This window comes from Protobothrops mucrosquamatus, unplaced genomic scaffold (genome assembly GCF_001527695.2).
Source record: "Protobothrops mucrosquamatus isolate PMUCROS unplaced genomic scaffold, P.Mucros_1.0 scaffold45, whole genome shotgun sequence".
Taxonomy (NCBI): domain Eukaryota; kingdom Metazoa; phylum Chordata; class Lepidosauria; order Squamata; family Viperidae; genus Protobothrops; species Protobothrops mucrosquamatus.
The window spans coordinates 994,742-1,013,358 of record NW_015386427.1 but is presented as its reverse complement, the minus strand read 5'-3'; the positions used below and the strand labels follow the sequence as shown (position 1 = coordinate 1,013,358).

The 18,617-nt window shown below is 37.5% G+C and overlaps 1 protein-coding gene across 1 annotated transcript in view; it reads right to left on the bottom strand.

Annotated features, from left to right (window-relative positions):
- MLLT10 (MLLT10 histone lysine methyltransferase DOT1L cofactor) overlaps positions 1-18,617 on the bottom strand; it is a 126,108-nt gene that overhangs the window by 82,114 nt on the left and 25,377 nt on the right. Inside the window, exon 4 of the mRNA XM_015811558.1 lies at positions 11,291-11,400. Within this exon, the coding sequence (XP_015667044.1) occupies positions 11,291-11,400 (110 nt within the window). The remainder of the gene's footprint in view (positions 1-11,290; positions 11,401-18,617) is intronic.

The following is an 18,617-nucleotide window of genomic DNA, read 5'->3' as shown; positions in this document are numbered from 1 at the left end:
TAAAAAGTAATTTTAATGGGAACACAGCAATCAATATTTGGCTTTTAATTAGGTTTTAGTGGGGTTATTTTGTGTATTTTTGTATGATTTTTTTTGTATCCTGTATATTGTATTTGTGTTTTTAATATGCTGTGAACCGCCCTGAGTCCTACGGGAGAAGGGCGGTATACAAATTAAATTAACCTTAACCTTAACCTAGACCAGGGGTGTCAAACTCGCCGTATCACGTAAAGTGTTGTGACGTATCGTAACTTTTTTCTACTTGCCGGAGCTGGGGTGGCCGTGGCTTCCACATGACGCATCTGGCCCATTGACCAGCAGGTTGACACCCATGGTCTAGACTGTGACAAACTATTATAACATGATATGGCTATCTTCTTCCTAAATTAAAATTCTATGCCATTCATCTGACTTAATAGGATTGATTCAATGCAGTAATTTTCAAACAGCAACCATGCCCCTTTTCTTTTCTAGCTCTGATATTCAGAATAAATTGAATACAGGTACTCCTCAGTTAGCAACCATTTGTTCCGGGTTTGTTTGCAATTATATTGGCGCTAACAAAGGAACTTACCACCCATGCCTGATGTCATGGCCTTTGCAGTGCCCCCATGGTAATATAATTGCAATCTGGATATTTGGCAACTCATTTGCGCTTATGACCAGCTGCCAACCACACCACGATTATGTTATCATTATCTGCAATCTTCCCTGCTGACTTCCCCAGAAAGTCAATAAGTGGGAGAAAGAAACAAGAGGAGACCTTTTGTCTCTAGAAGCTAGCTGCAAATACCCATGCCACAAGGACTCTATTCCAAAATCCTACTTGGATTTTGGAAAAAATCTTTTTCAGTCAGTCCCCAGAGATAATTCAAAGATTTTGGCACAGAGCGTTTGCAGCACAAGGTATTTTAGCAAGCCCCTAGAGGGAGTCCTCTTGTTTCTGGGGCTGGCTAAAAAGCTCCGTTCTGAAATTCAAGCAGAATTTTCAGCCATGGAGGAATTTATAGTCCAGAGTAGAAAGACAGGGGAGTACAGTAAAGTAAGGGACAAGAGGTGCCTTAAGCAGATGGGAGAGGCTGGGCACAGGGAGCTTTCCCTGCCCCCTCAGAGGCTGAAAATCATGCTTGGATTTTGGTAAGGAAGATTTTCAACACCTGAGCAGAAGACACATACTAACAGATTGCAGCAGGTCTCTCACCCCCAAGGCAGTCCACACTCCTTGGAACTCCATTTGCTTAACAACCCAAAAGTTAACAACCACAACCAGGTAGTCCTTGCTTAACAACCATTTTGTTTAATAACCATTCCATGTTACAATGGCACTGAAAAGGTGACTTACAACTGTTCTTGCACTTACAGCTGTCATAGCATCTCCATAGTCAAATGACCATGATCCTGGATCTTATCAACTGGCTCATACTTACAATAGTTGGGGTGTCCTGTAGTCCAAGTAATCATCATCTGCAACCTTTTCAGCCAACTTCCAACAAGCATAGTCAATAGGGAAATCAGCAGACAGTCACACTTGTGATGTCACACTTAATCAAGATTAATTCACTTAAGGGCCATGGTAAAAAAAATCAAGAAATCTGGGGTGGTCACATAATGTCTCACTTAATGACTACCCCACTTAATTATGAATTTTCCAGGCCCTATTTTATTTATAAACTGAAGATTTATAAGGTATATAAGTATACAGGTAATCTAAATAATAGCACACTGAATTAATTCTGGTCACACATTTTGTTACTTATAATCTACCATCTATCTTACATATCCTGTGGGAGTAACAAATAAGGACCATCCTTTAACTAAGGTATTTAGGAAGCACATCACAATAGTAATGGGGGACTTTAATTACCCTGACATCAACTAGGAGACAAACTCTGCACCAAGTGGAAGATCAAACAGATTCCTGACAAACCTAGCAGATAACTTTGTCTTCCAAAAAGTAGAGAAGGGAACTAGGGCAGTGATGGCGAACCTTTTAGAGACCGAGTGCCCAAAGTGCAACCCAAAATCCACTTATGTATCATCGTGTGCCGGGTGGGCGTGGCCCATTGGATGTGTGTAGCCAATTGGGTGTGTGTGTCCCATTGGGTGTGTGTGTCCCATTGGGTGGGTGTGGCTGCGGTGGTAACGGCAGACTGGGTGGGACTAAAAAGTTCAATCAATCAATTCCAACTTTGCATGATGGATTTTTTTGCCTGCGAGAAGTTAAAATTGATTGATTAATTGAACCTTTTTTTATTTTGCACACGGCAGTGGAGGCCTAAAACGAAAAGGTTTTATAAAACCCAGCTGAAGGCCTAGGACTGGGGCGACGGCACACGTGCCCACAGAGAGGGGTCTGCGTGCCACCTGTGACACGCATGCCATAGGTTCGCCACCATGGAACTAGGGGATTAGCCATATTGGACTTAATTCTCACTAACATGGATAAAATGATAGAAGGTGTTGAAGCCACAAGAACCTTGGGGGGAGTGATTATGCAATATTGGAATTCAACATTATGGAAGCACAAGCAATAGAACACAGTCAAACCAGAGCCTTGGACCAAGAGAGCTAATTTCAATAAACTTAGAGAGGGGTTGGGAAGGATTCCATGGATGAGAATCCTCAAGGGGAAAACAACTCAAGAAGCTTGGGAAATTTTGAAAAGTGAGATAATAAAAGCCCAGTCTAGAACAATACCAACAAAGAAGAAAAATAACAGCTCTCAAAAGAAACCAACATGGCTGCATAAAGAACTCTCTGATAAATTGAAAGACAAAAAGGGCAAGTATAACAAGTGGAAAGAGGGGCACATAACTAAGGCAGAATATCAGGAAATAGCCCGAGCCTGCAAAGATGACGTGACGAAAGCTAAGACTCAAAATGAACTAAGGCTTGCGACAAAAATAAAAAATAACAAAAAAAGCTTCTTTCAACATGTAAAAAACATGAAAAAAGTCAAGAAAATGATTGGCCCATTAGTGGGAGAAAGTGGCAAGAAGGTGACAAGCAACAGGGAGAAAGCAGAACTATTTAACTCATTCTTTGCATCTGTCTTTATACAAAGGGAAAAAACAGTCCAACCTATTAAAAACAGTACTGTAAAAAACAGATTAGAAACACAAGATAAGCAAGAAAATGATAATTGAGCACCTGTCCAGCCTAGACAAGTTCAAATCACCAGGACCAGATGGATTACACCCCAAGGTTCTCAAGGAACTGGCAGATGTGATCTCAGAACCACTGAACTATATTTTTCAAAGATCCTGGAGCACTGGGGAATTACCAGAGGACTGGAAAAGAGCTGATGTAGTTCCCATCTTCAAAAAAGGGGAAAAAATGGATCCAGGAAATTACAGACCTATCAGCCTGACCTCTATGCCTGGGAACATTCTGGAAAGGATAATCAAGCAACGAATCAGCGAACACCTAGAGGCAAACAAAGTCATTACTAAAAGCCAACATGGGTTTGTCAAAAACAGATCATGCCAGACAAATCTTATTGCATTCTTTGACCAAGTGACAAAATTAGTGGATCAGAGGAATGCTGTGGACATCATTTACTTGGACTTCAGTAAGGCATTTGATAAAGTAGATCACAACCTACTACTTGACAAGAAAGAAAAATGTGGGGTAGACAGCATCACCACCAGTTGGATCCATAGCTGGCTGACCGGCCGTACTCAGCGTGTGGTCCTCAATGGAACTGCATTTACATGGAGGAAAGTGAGTAGTGGGGTGCCCCAGGGCTCTGTTCTGGTCCCAGTGCTCTTCAACATCTTCATCAATGATTTGGACCAGGGGATAGATGGGGAACTCATCAAATTTGCAGATGAAAAACCAGCCGTTTGCGGCCTCATGTGTCACGCCCAATGCCGCTGCCAGGAGAGCGTGGAACAAGCCAGGCAGAGGTAAGGAACCGGTATACCGTGGGTCAGATCCCCCTCCCCAGTCAGCTTCGCCTCATCACAGGCAGGTCCTCCGTGCAGGCCCTTAAGTAAGGGCTTACTTTCAGGGGGAGGGGTTATATTAGGCCAACCCTCAAAAAATCAGCTGAAGCTTACTTTCGGGGGCAGGTTTACCTTTGGAGAAACATGGTAGATGAGTTAGTAAATATTTTATTCTAAGGATAAATTAACAGAATCTTTTAAGTCTGAACGTATAAGACTCTCACCCTCACTTTTAACTGCTGATCAATTAGGGCAGGTTTTTCCTACATTTCTTTATCTGCTAAGTCACCAGTGGCATCTACCTCTGTTGTCTGATAGTTTCCTAGGCAGCATCTCTTCCCCTCATATCTCAATATCATTTCCACATATTATACTGTCAATGCTTTCTTATGGCAGCATGTGACAGCCACTCTTCATTTAGCCGTTATCTTATTAATGCTAAATATACTGAACATCTGGCTGACAGTGCAATGAACCATAATAATATTTGAATACCATTGGCATTGACAAAATCACCATTAATCTAGCTTTACTTTGAACAATTTACATCCTGCAACAATTCTTTTAATACCATTAAACAATATCATCTGCCTATTCCAGGTCTTTGGGAAGGACATGATAGGTGGATAACAATGCCAAATCCAATCTCAACATCTGGCTGACTTTGCAACCAATTGTTATCATCATCATCATCATCTCATTTTTCTGACTAATGTATGAATTTATAACCAAATTTTGTGTGCCTGATAACAAAAGACTTCAGTGTGAAACTGAATTAAAGTTGGAAGGTTCTAATTGACTAATTAAGTTCACAGAGCTTACCTTGTAAATTTGCACTTTGCAGTTTTTATTTCTTTTCTGGAAAATGAATTTGGTGCCAGCAATAAAATTGTATCCTCAATATATTAGACAATATAATATTTAAACTACTCAGATATTTCCAGAAAATAAAGAAAATAAATGGCATTTCTGGGGGAAGAACTTTCTTCTGTTTGAGAAATACCTATAGTATCAGTGGTCCAATCTATACCCAGGAAATACTAAGGCAATTACCATTCCTATATACACATTACATTTGAAATTATATTTGTTGAACTACTCACACATGGTATTAAAATACCAATTATAGTTCACTCATTACACTAATTCAAAAACAAACAAGCCTTTTTTTTTCATTTTAGAGATAGGCCTTATTCATCTAATTTGCGCCACATCCATTCTCTGGAAACAATTTATGGTAGCACTATAGCACTGGAAAAAGCTACTCTTTGAGTTCTGACCTATTATTTGATTTATTCTGATTAATTTCTCAGATTTTTATCAAACTTTTTCTCTAGAGCTGGAGGCAACTAATGTGGAAATTTTTCAAAAAATTTTCCTCATGTCATCAACCTGCGCTAGGAGAGAATGACAAGTTTCAAGTCCCTGAATGGAAACTTCACGGAATGAGAGAAGTGATCCTACCGCAGAGGAAAAGTATGGCAAATCTCCTCGAAAAGCCTTCTTTGAATCCAGCAAATTTGGAGAATTATTGTCTAGTCTAGTCTCCAAACTTTAGTTTATAGGCATTAGAACTTCTGTCACTAAATTAAATGGATCATCCAGATTCTTTCCAGAGTTAGGAACAGATATGGAACAGAAACAGCATTCCTTCAATCTGGTTAATGGCTTTTGTTAGGATATGGATGGGGGAAGTGTGTCCCTCTTTCCTTTCAGATCTCTTACCTGCTTTTAATGCAAATCAACCATGCTAACCTTCTGGTATGCTTGTGAGAATTGGGGGAGTGGCACTATGCTTCACTTACTGTGCTTTCATTTAAGTGAGCAGTCTCAGCTGAAGGGAAACAAGTCCATCCTAGCAGTGACTCCTTTGCAGGCTTTGACTCTTTCACTCCTATTCTTTAACAACCATATTGAAATTGCTAGGTCAGATTTTGGGTAAGGTGCCATCAAAATGATGATAATACCTGCTACATATAGAGATCTAAAAACTTACGAGGGGTTGGATGGAAGAAACAAAATTGAAATTCTGGCATGATGTAGGTCATGTTTATTCAGAAATAAAAAAAGATTCTTGTTGACTTTGTTGTTAGCCTGGACAGGGTAGCAAGCTTCCTGAAGGAGGAAATCCACAACATGAGGGCTAGTCTAGATTCACAGTTAAAGGGGACTTTTGCCCAACCTGTGTTTTATTTGCAGTAGAGAACTGTGGCAACAGTCATCCATGTCCTTAGAATGGCTTATAGTGATGTCATTTGCATGCAGTTTTTTAGAACTATTCAGAAGCTAAAACACAACAGAACACAGTAACCTACTTTCAGATAAGGAGCAGCCATTATGCTTAGATAACACCAGCACTTGGGATGCTTTGCTAGCTCTCCAAGAACAATTCAAAGTGCCAGCTATCAACTATAAAGTCTCATATGATTTAGCATCAAAGTCTGCAGACTACCTTCTCTTACACATAGGAAAATCAACACATTCAAAGAGTGATTCCTGACTAAGAAACTTAAAGAGATTTCCCATGTCATATTGGGAAGGAAGTACGGCAACATAGTTTGTTCCTACAGAATACCATATCCCCAAGAATTTGGATGATAATCTTCTTTATGGTCTTTAGAATGCTCTAAAAAGAACTGTTCTAAGCCATTGGGCAATTAATGGTGCTACAATCGATGTCAAAAGGAGTAATTATTAGTTTTTATTGTACATTTGCTGAATTAATATTAGATTGTTTTCAATCCTATCTTTATTATTTTATTATTACAAAAGGAATTCAGGGTGGTAAGCATACATTAATACTTCTTCCTCCTCCTATTAAAGTAATAAATTTTAAAGTATTTTAAATTTGCTCTTTCTTCTGGCTCCCTTAACCAAGAAAGAGGCAGAATAAGATATAAAGCATGAAGCCAGGCAACTTAAGTATTCTGTTGATGAGAACACATCGCTGCCAATCCAAAAACTGAGTGATGTTCTAGTTATGATTGTCTTGTGATGTCTTCCCCTTGCTCCTTCCCTTTTGGCAAATGAGGAAACTGCTATGCTGCCATTGCTTTAGCATAGCTGGAGCACTAATAGACCATATTGCCAGTTAGACAGCTGGACCAGCCTTTGCAACCTTAAAATTTTTGCGATTCTCCGAAAGATGCTCATGAATTCTTATAGGTTGTAACCTACAGTTTGAGGAATGTTTATTCAATTTTATTTATTTATTAAATGGACATGCTACTCATCTCACAATCCAGAGATTAGCTAGGTGGTTGAGTGTGAGCTTGATGGCATGACAATTAAGTTGAAATATAGCTATCTAAAAATTGTGCTCAAGGAACAGTCGTTAATGTATTATGATCAAAACTGGACAGCAGTAAGAAACACAAGTGATACAAGGAACACTTGTTTAAATGAACAGAATTCTTATCAAACACTGCATATAGACGATACAAAATTGGTTTGCATAACTTGTCATACAAACCAAAAACAATATTAAAAGACACAATGTAAAAAATTAGTCAAATAAGCTGGAAGTAACAGTATTAAATTAACATAAAAAATGGGGAAAAAATCTTCAATTAGCAAACTACAAATTCAGCTACCAAATAGCATGGAGGATATATGGGTTGGTCATAGCATTCCAAACAGTTCACTGTAAATTTAATATGAGGCAGCAATGGAATATGGCTGCAAAAAGATAATGCAACTTTAGGCTACATTAGTATAATTTCCAAATGACAAGAAATAATAATTCTATTCTATTCTACTTGTTTAGGTTCCACTTCAAGTACTGTGTGTAGTTCAGAGCACACCATTTTAAGAAGAATTCAGAGAAATTAGAACAGACCCAAATAATATGTCTCAGAAAGTTCAGACTGCCACAGGATATGTTGATACAGTTCTACAGAGGAATTATTGAGTTTGTCATTTGTACTTCTATAATTGTCTGTCAGTACAGCAACCAGACAGGACAGGTGTAGATTTCAAAAGATAGTTAGGACTGCAGAAAAAACAACTGCAATCAACCTGCCTTCCACTGAGGACCTGGATATTGCACAGATCAGAAACCCATCACCACCACATCCTGGACATAAACTGTTTCAACTCTTCCCCTCAGGATACTGCTAAAGGACACTGCATGCCAAAACAACTACACATACATGTTTTTTTCCTCATGTCATCACTCTGCTGAACACCTAATTCCCACAGGATTGTCTTTTGTCTAAGGACATTTACCCACATACTAGGGCTATATTACCCTTCTCATCTTGTCTACTACCTTCTCCTATTAGTGTCTTATGATTGTATTACTTTATTGTTTGAATGTATACTGAGAACTTATGCACCAGAGAGACAAATTCCTTGTCTGTGCAATCACACTTGGACAATAAAGTATTATTTCTATTTCTTTTTCTTTTCTCAATAAGAACAATCCAAGAACCAGAAACTAAATCCTATGAAGAAAGATTGAGGGAGAGGAGTATGTTAAATATTTTTCAAATATCAAATAAAAGTCATATACAATAACTTTCTTATTTTAGAGCACAGAATCTGGAATAGTTGATAAAGGAGAATATTTGTAGCTCAGGGTTGGAATGAGGGGTCCTTGGTGCTCTCTGAGCTTGGTTGTTTTTTGCAGATGTTTCATTACTCAGATTAAATAACATCATCAGTGTTAATATGGAGTAGGATTGCTTCAATTCATATTCTAGTGGCATGCCCTGTCAATTGATGGGAGAGATCTTCGTGGTTGGCCTGTTTACTGTTAGCTTGTTTGGCAACTTCTTGACTAGGGTATTATTTACTTCTTTACTGTGTTAATCTGGGTGATGAGTGCTGGTGGGGAAGTATTTTGGTCTTTTTGTTCTCTTTCTGGCTTGTTGATTATCTCTTTTGCACAGTATGATATTGTTTAGGTCTATGGTCTATTGATTTGATATTAATATTGATTTGATATTGATACTGATCGCATTTTTGGACTTGGCTTAGTTTAGGATGGTCAAGGTTTCCCCATGAAACTATAGTTAAGTCTGTCCATATGCTCCTGGATCCCATCAGTAGACATTCCTTGACTGATGGAGTCCGCAGCATGCTCCCTCTGCTGGCATGGTTGGGGTGGGCCAATCCTATTGTGATGAGATGATTCTTCAGATAGCCTGGACCCATGCCATGAAGGATTTTCAAGGTGATAACCAATACCTTTAATTACACTGGAAGCAAGCCAGCAACTAATGTAGCTGAACAGTGTAACATGAGCCATTCTAGGAACCCCAAGAACAGCCCATGCCACTACATTATGCATCAGTTGTAGCTTCCAAATACACTTCAAGACCCATATAGAGCAAACTGCAATAGTCTAGGCATGAATGACCAAGGGTTGAATAACTGAGCACAAGTACCCCAAATCCAAGGAAGGTTGTAACTGGTGCACAACACAGAGTTATGCAAATGCTCTCCTAGCCATGACTTCTGCCTGTTCTTACAGCAGGAATCATAAGTCCAGGAGAAGCCCCAAATTGTACACCAGGTCTATTTGGGGTTGTATAAACCCATCCATAATTAGAGATGTCAAATTCCTGGATCTCAACCCTCCAGGCACCCAAAGTCATTCGGCCTTTCCAGGGCTCAGTTGAAGTACGTTGTCCCCCCATCCAGACTCTCACAGGCTCTAGGCAACACAAGAGGGCAGTAACATCATCACTTGGGACACCATGGATGGAAATATAGAGTTGGCTATCATCTGCACATTGATGATACTTCAATCCATGGTGACAAATGATCTCATCCAGCGACTTTATGAAATGTTAAAAAAGATTGGAAAGAGTACTGAGCCCTGCAACATGCCATAAAGGAGTGGCTTTGGATCTCTCACTCCTTATCAACAGCAATTGGGACCGGCTTTGAAGAAAGGAACCAAACCAATGTAACAGTGCGCTGTCCAGCCCCAAACCCCACAGACAGCCCAAAAGGATACCTGATTAAGGCTGCTGAAAGCAAGTATGGTTTGCAACCCCCCCCCCAATCCCGCTCTCACCAAACATCAGCAAGTGTGACCAATGCTGTTTCTATCCCATAAATGGGCCTAGATCTTGACTGGAAGAGTTTCATCAGTTTTATCCAGGACCCTCTGAAGCTGCCAAGCAACCACCTTCTCTACTACCTTCCCTAGGAAAGGTTAGAAACTAGATGAAAACTGTCCAGGTAGGTGGGATCAAGAGATGGATGTTTTTAGGAGGGGGCGAACCAGGGCCTCTTTAAAAAAGCCCCGGGAAACTCTCTTCCAGCAGTGAGGAATTGATCACTACCTGAGCCCACCTAGTAGTCACTATCCTGAAAGCTTTCATCAATCAGGACAGACAAGGATCTAATTGACAGGTGATTGCACTGACAGCACCGAGGATCCTGTCCACTTCATCAGGTCTAGCAGGATTGAACTGTTCTCAGATAACTGGGTAAGACTGTTCTTCGGGCATCTCACATGAACCAACACTACTGACAGGTTCCAGCTGGGAATGAATCCGAATGACTTTGTATATCCAGCACCCTTTCTGACGCCATTGTAACTCCAAACAATCGTTATATGAACAGTTGTAAGTCAAGGACTACCTATACACTTTAAAAAATATTTTGTTCCAGTTGTTTAAAAAATGATACCTAATGATTAATTGCAACCACTATCATTTGATGAACTATATGTCATAACATTTTAAAACTTATCTAAAGAGGGTGCCATAGCCTTATTTTAGTTTTCAAAAATTTTACAACTGAAAACTCTTCACATACCAGTAAAATAAACCTGTTTATATATTACTTTTTGTAAATAGCAAAAAAATGGAACAAACTTCAAATTTATTTAGGTATTTGTCTATATGTGTGGTCAATCTAATACTAAATAGAAAGGTGTATTTTACAATACTAGGAGAGAGGAGAACTGTTGATATCACATTGACCTTATCAATGACAATATAAATATTATATTAAATATAAATGACAAGATGACATTCTGCTCTCAACTAGCATTTCTTATAACCTTCTCAACCTTCATTTGCTTATAACAGTGCTAAGTACAATTTTTACTAAAAACACTGAAAATATTACAAATTATTTTTTATTTATTTTGGAAATCTATTTAAATAAAATATTTCAGGTTATGCTGAAATATTAACTAAACAAAAATCACTTCATGCTACAAATTATAATATGGTATTATTACAGAAGAATTTTTTAATTTACCTTTCAGTAAAAAGCAAAGTGCAAGAGTTCACAGAACTATTTTTATAAATTCTAAAATATTTTAAATCTTTAAAAATAACAATGTTATATAAAGAAAGAAAGTCATAATTTAATTATACCTTATTATAACGATCATGAGGAACAGACTGCAAGACGATAGGTTCCATTGTAGAAACATTTGCAAACTGCACCTCGGGAATGTACAGAGCACAAACCACATGAGCCCAACCTATAAAAAGTTAATTTAATTTTATTCTTAACATTTTTGACAATGTAAATAGAATAGATTCATATCAAGAAACTTCTGTATGATTTGCATGTAATTTTAATTATTTAATATTCATTCTTTAGCATATAATATATATAGACAGGTTAAGATTATAACAGATTCTTCACAGAGTTACATGCCTAACTTTTAAACAGTGAAAATGATTAGAAAACAAAAACTATGTTCTTATACTTTATTCACTTTTATTAATTACCATTAAAATCAATGAACTTATGTTTAATTTACACATTGCAGAAACTGGAGCATCTATCATAATAAGAAAACACAAAGGCCTTTAAATATAAAAACCTATTTCCATACAGCATATTTTCATACAGGTCTTTCTATAAAAGTCATTACATTCCTAGATAGTTATCTAGAATAGCATTTCATGCCATAAATCAAGACATAATTTAGTACTATTTCAATAGTATTCAGCATATTACATAGACAAATATAATTAATTCCTAGGTTAGGATATAGGCACACAGGTATTACATATCTCCTGCAGTTCCTGAGAAAGTCACAAATTTGTGCTAGAATAAGAAAGTGTAAACATCTGGCACTGTCTCTTTGAATCCATATCTTAATCTACAACTGCTAATTTATAAACTCCCTATATTAAGTCCTGTTCATATGAGGAATTTTCCTGGCAGTTTGATGTAATAATTTCCTAAAATAAAAAAAATACAGAATGGTGGGAATTTCAAAAAGCAAGAGCATTCCTTCATAAAAAATACAGTTCCACTCCCACTAAATATATATTCTAATATTTCCCTCAATAGAAAACATCACATATTAGAACAGGGGTGTCAAACTCAATTCCACTGAGGGCCGCATCAGCATTGCGGTTGCCCTGGAGGGGGCAGTGGGTGTGGGCAGAGTGGGTGCAGCCTACTGGGTGGGCATGGACAGAGTGGGTGTGGCCTACTGGGTGGGTGTGGCCAGTTCTACATCATTCGCATCAAGGGTGCCTACGGGGGCCTCGGCAGGAGGGGGACAGGTCTGAGGGTCTCTGGCAGAAGGGGGTGGAACCGGGGCAAGTGCCAAGGCATGGTCCACTGGGGCAAGTGCCAAGATGGCCACCACAAAATTGTACATTGGCTCCTGGCTGGCCTGGGCCAGGGCCAAGGCAGCAGGGGCCGTTCCCTCACTGTTTTCAGGGCCACATGAAACCACTTCGCGGGCCGCATCCGGCCCCCAGGCCTTGTGTTTGACATGTCTGTATTAGAAGAACATGACAAGTATGATGGAAACAACTTTATATATTCCATGTTCTATGTGCTTCCTTTGTCTATCATGCTTTGCTGCCATGCTGCACTCCTATTTTAAATATTCCAACTCTGCTTTTATAGATTCCTCTGCTTCAAATTATCCCTTTTTTAAAAAATTTCCTTGAATTCCAGTTTTGCTAATTCATGTTAATTACTCCAAATCTTGGTCCAACTTCTTATCAATTTCCTCCATTTACTTCTGTAATGAAATTCTAGAAACTGCATGTTTCATTTTTTCAGAAGATAGAATGTTTAAAGACCAATGACCATGTTTTACATAAAATTCTTTTAATATATGAATTACTATAAAATGTTAACAATTATAAGGTTCATAAGATATAAAAACAAAGATCACTAGTCATACAATCAACTTCTCTACTAAAAAGCTGGGATTCACTCATTTCATTAGGCACCTTACTGTATAAGAGCACTGTATTTTAAAATTATATAAAATGTAAAATAATATTCTCATAACCAAATTAAATAAGGAATTATATACTTTGGATGTCATATATTTGGTTTTTATCTTCTTTAAGGGCTTTTGTAAGAACTCTAATCTGAACTGAATTGTAACGATAGTGCTTTGCCACTGCATGACCCATGCAGATAAGGCTGTCCAGTGGCCACTGAAGTCAGATTAATGTTTGCTTTGGGACGTTATTCCCTTGTGATAAGCAATATTTTATGAAAAGTTGCATTTTATTCCAATGTAAAAAATAAGCAAAAGCTACACATAAATGTAGTATTACTTTGGGCCTCTTTGACTTATCCTTTTTTCCTGAATAAACCACCAATACCTCCGTTGAAGAGAGCTTGATACATGAAATCAGAAGAATACTGCTTCTATAATATTCTAAATTTGTGTTTTACTGCACTCAATTATCTTTAACGAAGAAGCCCTTATGATACAAAAGGAAAAGCCAACCATTTCATTGAACCTATACTATAAATAAGGTCCACTTTTGACCTACTATTCATATAAGAGCTACTTTTAGATGCCTACACATTCTCAAAAGAAAGCTGTTACGTACACTTACAATCAATCCTAGATTTAAAAAAACACTAACATTTAGCCAGCCTCTTCCCCCCCTCCCTGTGTCTGTGTGTGTGCCTATGTCTGAAGAAAGACAGTATCTCTCCCTCCAGTTGGTATACCTACAGAAACTCAATAGTTTCTTCAAAATTCCAGTTACTTAAAGCTGCTATAAACTTCTCAGTGGGAAGTTCCCAAACCTGTTTTCATTAAATTCAAAGTTTTTCAAAATCTTATTTCTCTGCTTATATTTCTTTGTTTTATCAATTGTGAAACTGCATTTTCTATAGCCTAATTTAAGAAATTGTACTACACTAAATGAAAAAAATGCTTATATTATTTCTCTATCTATAATATCCAACTATAGATTATACAGTGGTATCTAATTCTTTCAAATGTTCAATATTTCTTCATAAATATGACCTATAATGTGATCTTTTCTCCACGTCCTAAAACTAGATAAAGAGAACCCATTTTTTTAGAAAAATGAGTTAAAAACATGCCTATTCAGTGATTTATTGAGGAAAATGATCCAAAGCTATATATTTTTGTGTGATAAAAGTATGTGAACATTTGCTTTCAATAACTAGTATGCAGCAATAACTGCAATTAAACTTTTCCTCTAACTGTGATTAGTCTTACACATCATCTTGTAGCCCATTCCTCCTTATACAACAGCTTCAATTCAGGGATATTAGAAGGCTTTCATAAACTGCCCACTTTAGACCCCTCCACAATTTTTATATGGTTAAGGTCAGGATTTTGACATGGTCATTCCAAAACATTAAATTTCTTCTGCTTCCTTGGTTGTACAACTTGTTTTGCAGAACTGTCTTGCTGCATTCCTTTGAGCTTCAGTTAACGGACAAATATTCTCCTGTAGAAATTGCTAGTACAATTCAGAATTCATGGTTCCATCCATGTTATCAGGCCATCCTGGTCCAGAGCCAGGCTCAAATCATTACTGCCATCAGCATGCTTCACAGATAGGATAAAGTTCTGATACTGGAATGCCATGTTTTCCCTTTTGCCAAACGTAACCAAGCCAAAAAAATTCTATTTCAGTGTCATCCGTCATAGAACATTCTTCCAATGGCCTACTGGCTTATCCATGTGGATGTCTGCAAACTATAGAAAGGCAGCAATTTTCTTTTTGTAGAATAGCAGCTGTCTTCTTGCAAGCTTACCATGCATACCACTAATGTTCAGTTTCTCTGGATGGTTCTCCTATGAACAGTAATATACACCAATGCGAGAGAGGCCTTTAGTTCCTTAGAACTAAGGAAGATTGGGCCTCTCTGAGATCTTCTAGAGTATTATACACCTTGCACGGTGTGATGTTAGTTGGCCAACCACTCCTGAAGGGGATAACAGTGGTACTGAATTGTCTCCATTTTTACACAATCTTCTGAGTGTGGACTGGTAGAATCCAAAACTTTAGAAATAGATTTTCATCAGCTTGGTGAGTTGTTTGTCAGAGATTCTCAGAAATCTCCAAACATGTGTTATGAACATTAGACTTGTATACCCAGAATTCTATTTTTTAAGTAAGGCAGGACCTCACTCACTCACACCTGATTATGAATGCACACATATATGTAGTTTTGGATTATATTCCTCAGTGAACAAATATGATTTTTTACTCATTTACGTTTTCTTTGTTCAGTTTTAGGATTTTGAGGATAGCATTTTATATTTTATTTCTGCAATATTTATACACATGCACTCCATTTGTGTGAGCAGCAGGCACGCGTGCCCATCACTCACGCAGAACCATCCTTTCTCCCTCCACCACTCTGCCAGTCCACAAAACAGGAAAGGTTGGGGAACTATGCTATATATGATTTTAGCGTGAAGACAACATAATGAAATATCCAATATCCAAAATAGTGTCAGTTTTTCCCTTTATTTTATCATAACTTTTTAATAGTGTACCATTTAATAGTAAGGTACACTATTAAATAAACATCTACTGCAATATAAAACATTCATATAATATACTATTATATTTATCAACTACTATTGTAAAAAAGATTTAGCCAAATTTAGGTTTATATGAGAAACATTTTAAGGCACCCTTTGATGTTAACGAATAATGTTAAAGGTAGTTAAATATCCTTCTATTTACTAAGCTATTGTTTCTAACAGAAAATTATAAAGTAAAATTCAAATCAAGTTTACCAAAACTCAGAACAATTATAGGCTCTCCACAATTGAACAGTCTATGTGCAGCATGGAAGATATAGAGAATGTAATCGGTTGCTCTGAGGTTCCAGAAAAAACACTGATACAATTTTTCTTTCCTTAAAAATTATAACCATTTACAACAAGTGTTTGCATTAATGCATCCCACCCTCTTTCTACAATAGAAAGCAATGTGTTTTTCTGCAGAGCTAAATCAGCCATGTTCTTGAATAAAACTTCCTATGTATAGTTCTTTTCACTTGTCAACTAAACATTTTTCACAATTTCCAAGTAATTCTCAGTTAACAACTATGCTGAAGTTGCAAAAGCAATGAATGAATGTTACTTACAACTGATCTTCAAAGTTCTGGCTGGTGCAGCACCTTCCTACCATAATCATATGATCATCATTTATTACTTTTCCTGCCAGCTTCCCACAAGCAAACTCAGTGGGGAAATAGGCAGGGAAGGTTGCAAATCATTTCTGAAAGTAGCTCCTGCTGCTTTTCTCCCAAGGAACCATGTTACCACTCTTCGCATCTGCTTTTGTTAAATACTGTATTTTCATCAGCATTTACTAAATGCACATCATTTTTATCAACACATTATATATATACTGATCTTATGCATCTAGTATAAGAAAAATATTTAAGCATTTAATGAATTCCTGAATATGCTGATATTTTTCTTTATACTAAATCTCAGTGTATTTGATCACCAGAGTCCTACATCCAGCTATATTTATTAATATGGAGTGAAAGATCTAGTCTGTAGATGTTCTGTATGGCATGCCGCAGAGCTCAGTACTCTCTCTCTCTACTCTTTTTAAGATCTACATGAAGTCACTGGGTGAGATCATCCATTTGTGTTACTGGTGCTGCTTTCTCATGGTGCCTGGAGGCTGTGGGGGCCTGGATGGGAGATCACAGTCTTCAGCTGAATCCTGGTAACACCAAGTGACTTTGAGTACATGGAGTCTCAGGAACCAGGAGTTTACTATATTGCACTTCCCCAGACAAACCCAATGTCAATTAGGGGGTCCTTCTAGACTCATGATTCCTGCTTGAAGAGCAGATCACAGTCCTCGCTAGAAGAGTGCTTGGAATATCATCCCCCTTGAGGTGAAATCCATCCTCATTGTCTCAGCCTTCCAAAAGAACCTGAAAACCTGGCTTTGCCAAATAGCTTGGGTCCCTGAAGGTGTTCCATTTTGGAGGTGGCTAGTAGATTTATAGAAGATCCCCCCCTCCACGCCGTCTACCCATTGGTTCTTTTTATCAATTTTAACGTTAATTTTAAGGTTTTAATTTTTAATGTCTAATGTTTTAATTCTGTAATTTTTCCCCTTTATTTATGGTACTATAAGCCATGCAGAGTTGCTTGGTAATGGTGGATGGCATAAAAACTAACTAAATAAATATATAAATACATAAATAAATATTTGACTAAAATATTAAGAATATCCCAATTCTGAATATCTATTTAATTTGACAAAACTTCACAAACAAAACAGATAGAATCCTGCAGGATATAATTACAAAACTGAATCTAAAAGTAATTAAATGTGATCCTTTCTTATTGTTATGCAGAAGGAATATTAAAAGCAATCTAAAATCATTGATACTGAAAAATATTGGCTAATGTTGATTAGCTGAACCCATGTTTTATCACTTTGAATATCTACAGGTATTTTAAAAGAATATCAAATATCAAATTTCAGATTGCAATCCAGCTGGTCCCATTCAATGTTCCTTCAAGCAATTTAGACATCTTTTAAAATAAGGAATGAGCAACTATGCCTAAAAGCCAAAAATGGCTCGCTCTTATTAAGTTCCCTGACATTATGCTGTCATATTTCAGGATGGAAGAAAGACTAAGTTTCAGTAACAAAGGATTTTTTTAAAAAAATTCTTTTCTTAAAAATTGTTACTTGCAACTTATGGCTGTCTTTCCTGGCTATGAATAAGCTTCCCATGCATGCCTTTCAACTAAAGGTTTCCCAAATCTCCTGTGTGATTTTTGTTGTTGCTGCCTTCTTCTAGGTCTGAAAGAGAATGACCTGCCCCAGGTCACCCAGCTGGTTTTGTGACTAAGGCAGGGCTAGAACTTACAATTTTCCAAGCTGTAGCTTGGTTGATTAATCATTACAATCTGGTCATAAAGTCCAATATGAATATCTGAAGAAGACAAGATACAAATGAAATCCATGAAATCAATTCATGCCATTAACCCCAACAGTCTGGGTAGTAGAAAGAACAGAGCTAATCTCAATCTTATTAGGGCTACTACTGGCAAAGAAAAACAGGCAACTGGCTAGCTGCTATAAGAAGGTAAGTGTCAAAATACCTTCTTCTGGAGAATTTACCTTTTTCTGGATAACCTATGCAGTTTATATGATGCAAGTATGACAGAGGGAGTTAAGGACAGATCATTTTATTATGTCACTAATCATTTAAGCCATACCACCACATGCAATGCATTAATGCATTAATATTGATCAACCATTGAACACAACACATTCCCATATAGCAGAGGTGTCAAACTGCTGGCCTGCAGGCGAAACTGCGTCCACCCCATTGCCGGCAATGGGGAAAAAGTCACGATATGTCACAACACGTCAAGTGACATTGCGAGTTTGATACCCCTGCCATATAGCTAAACTGTAGAACTTCCCTAGGCTCTAGCCT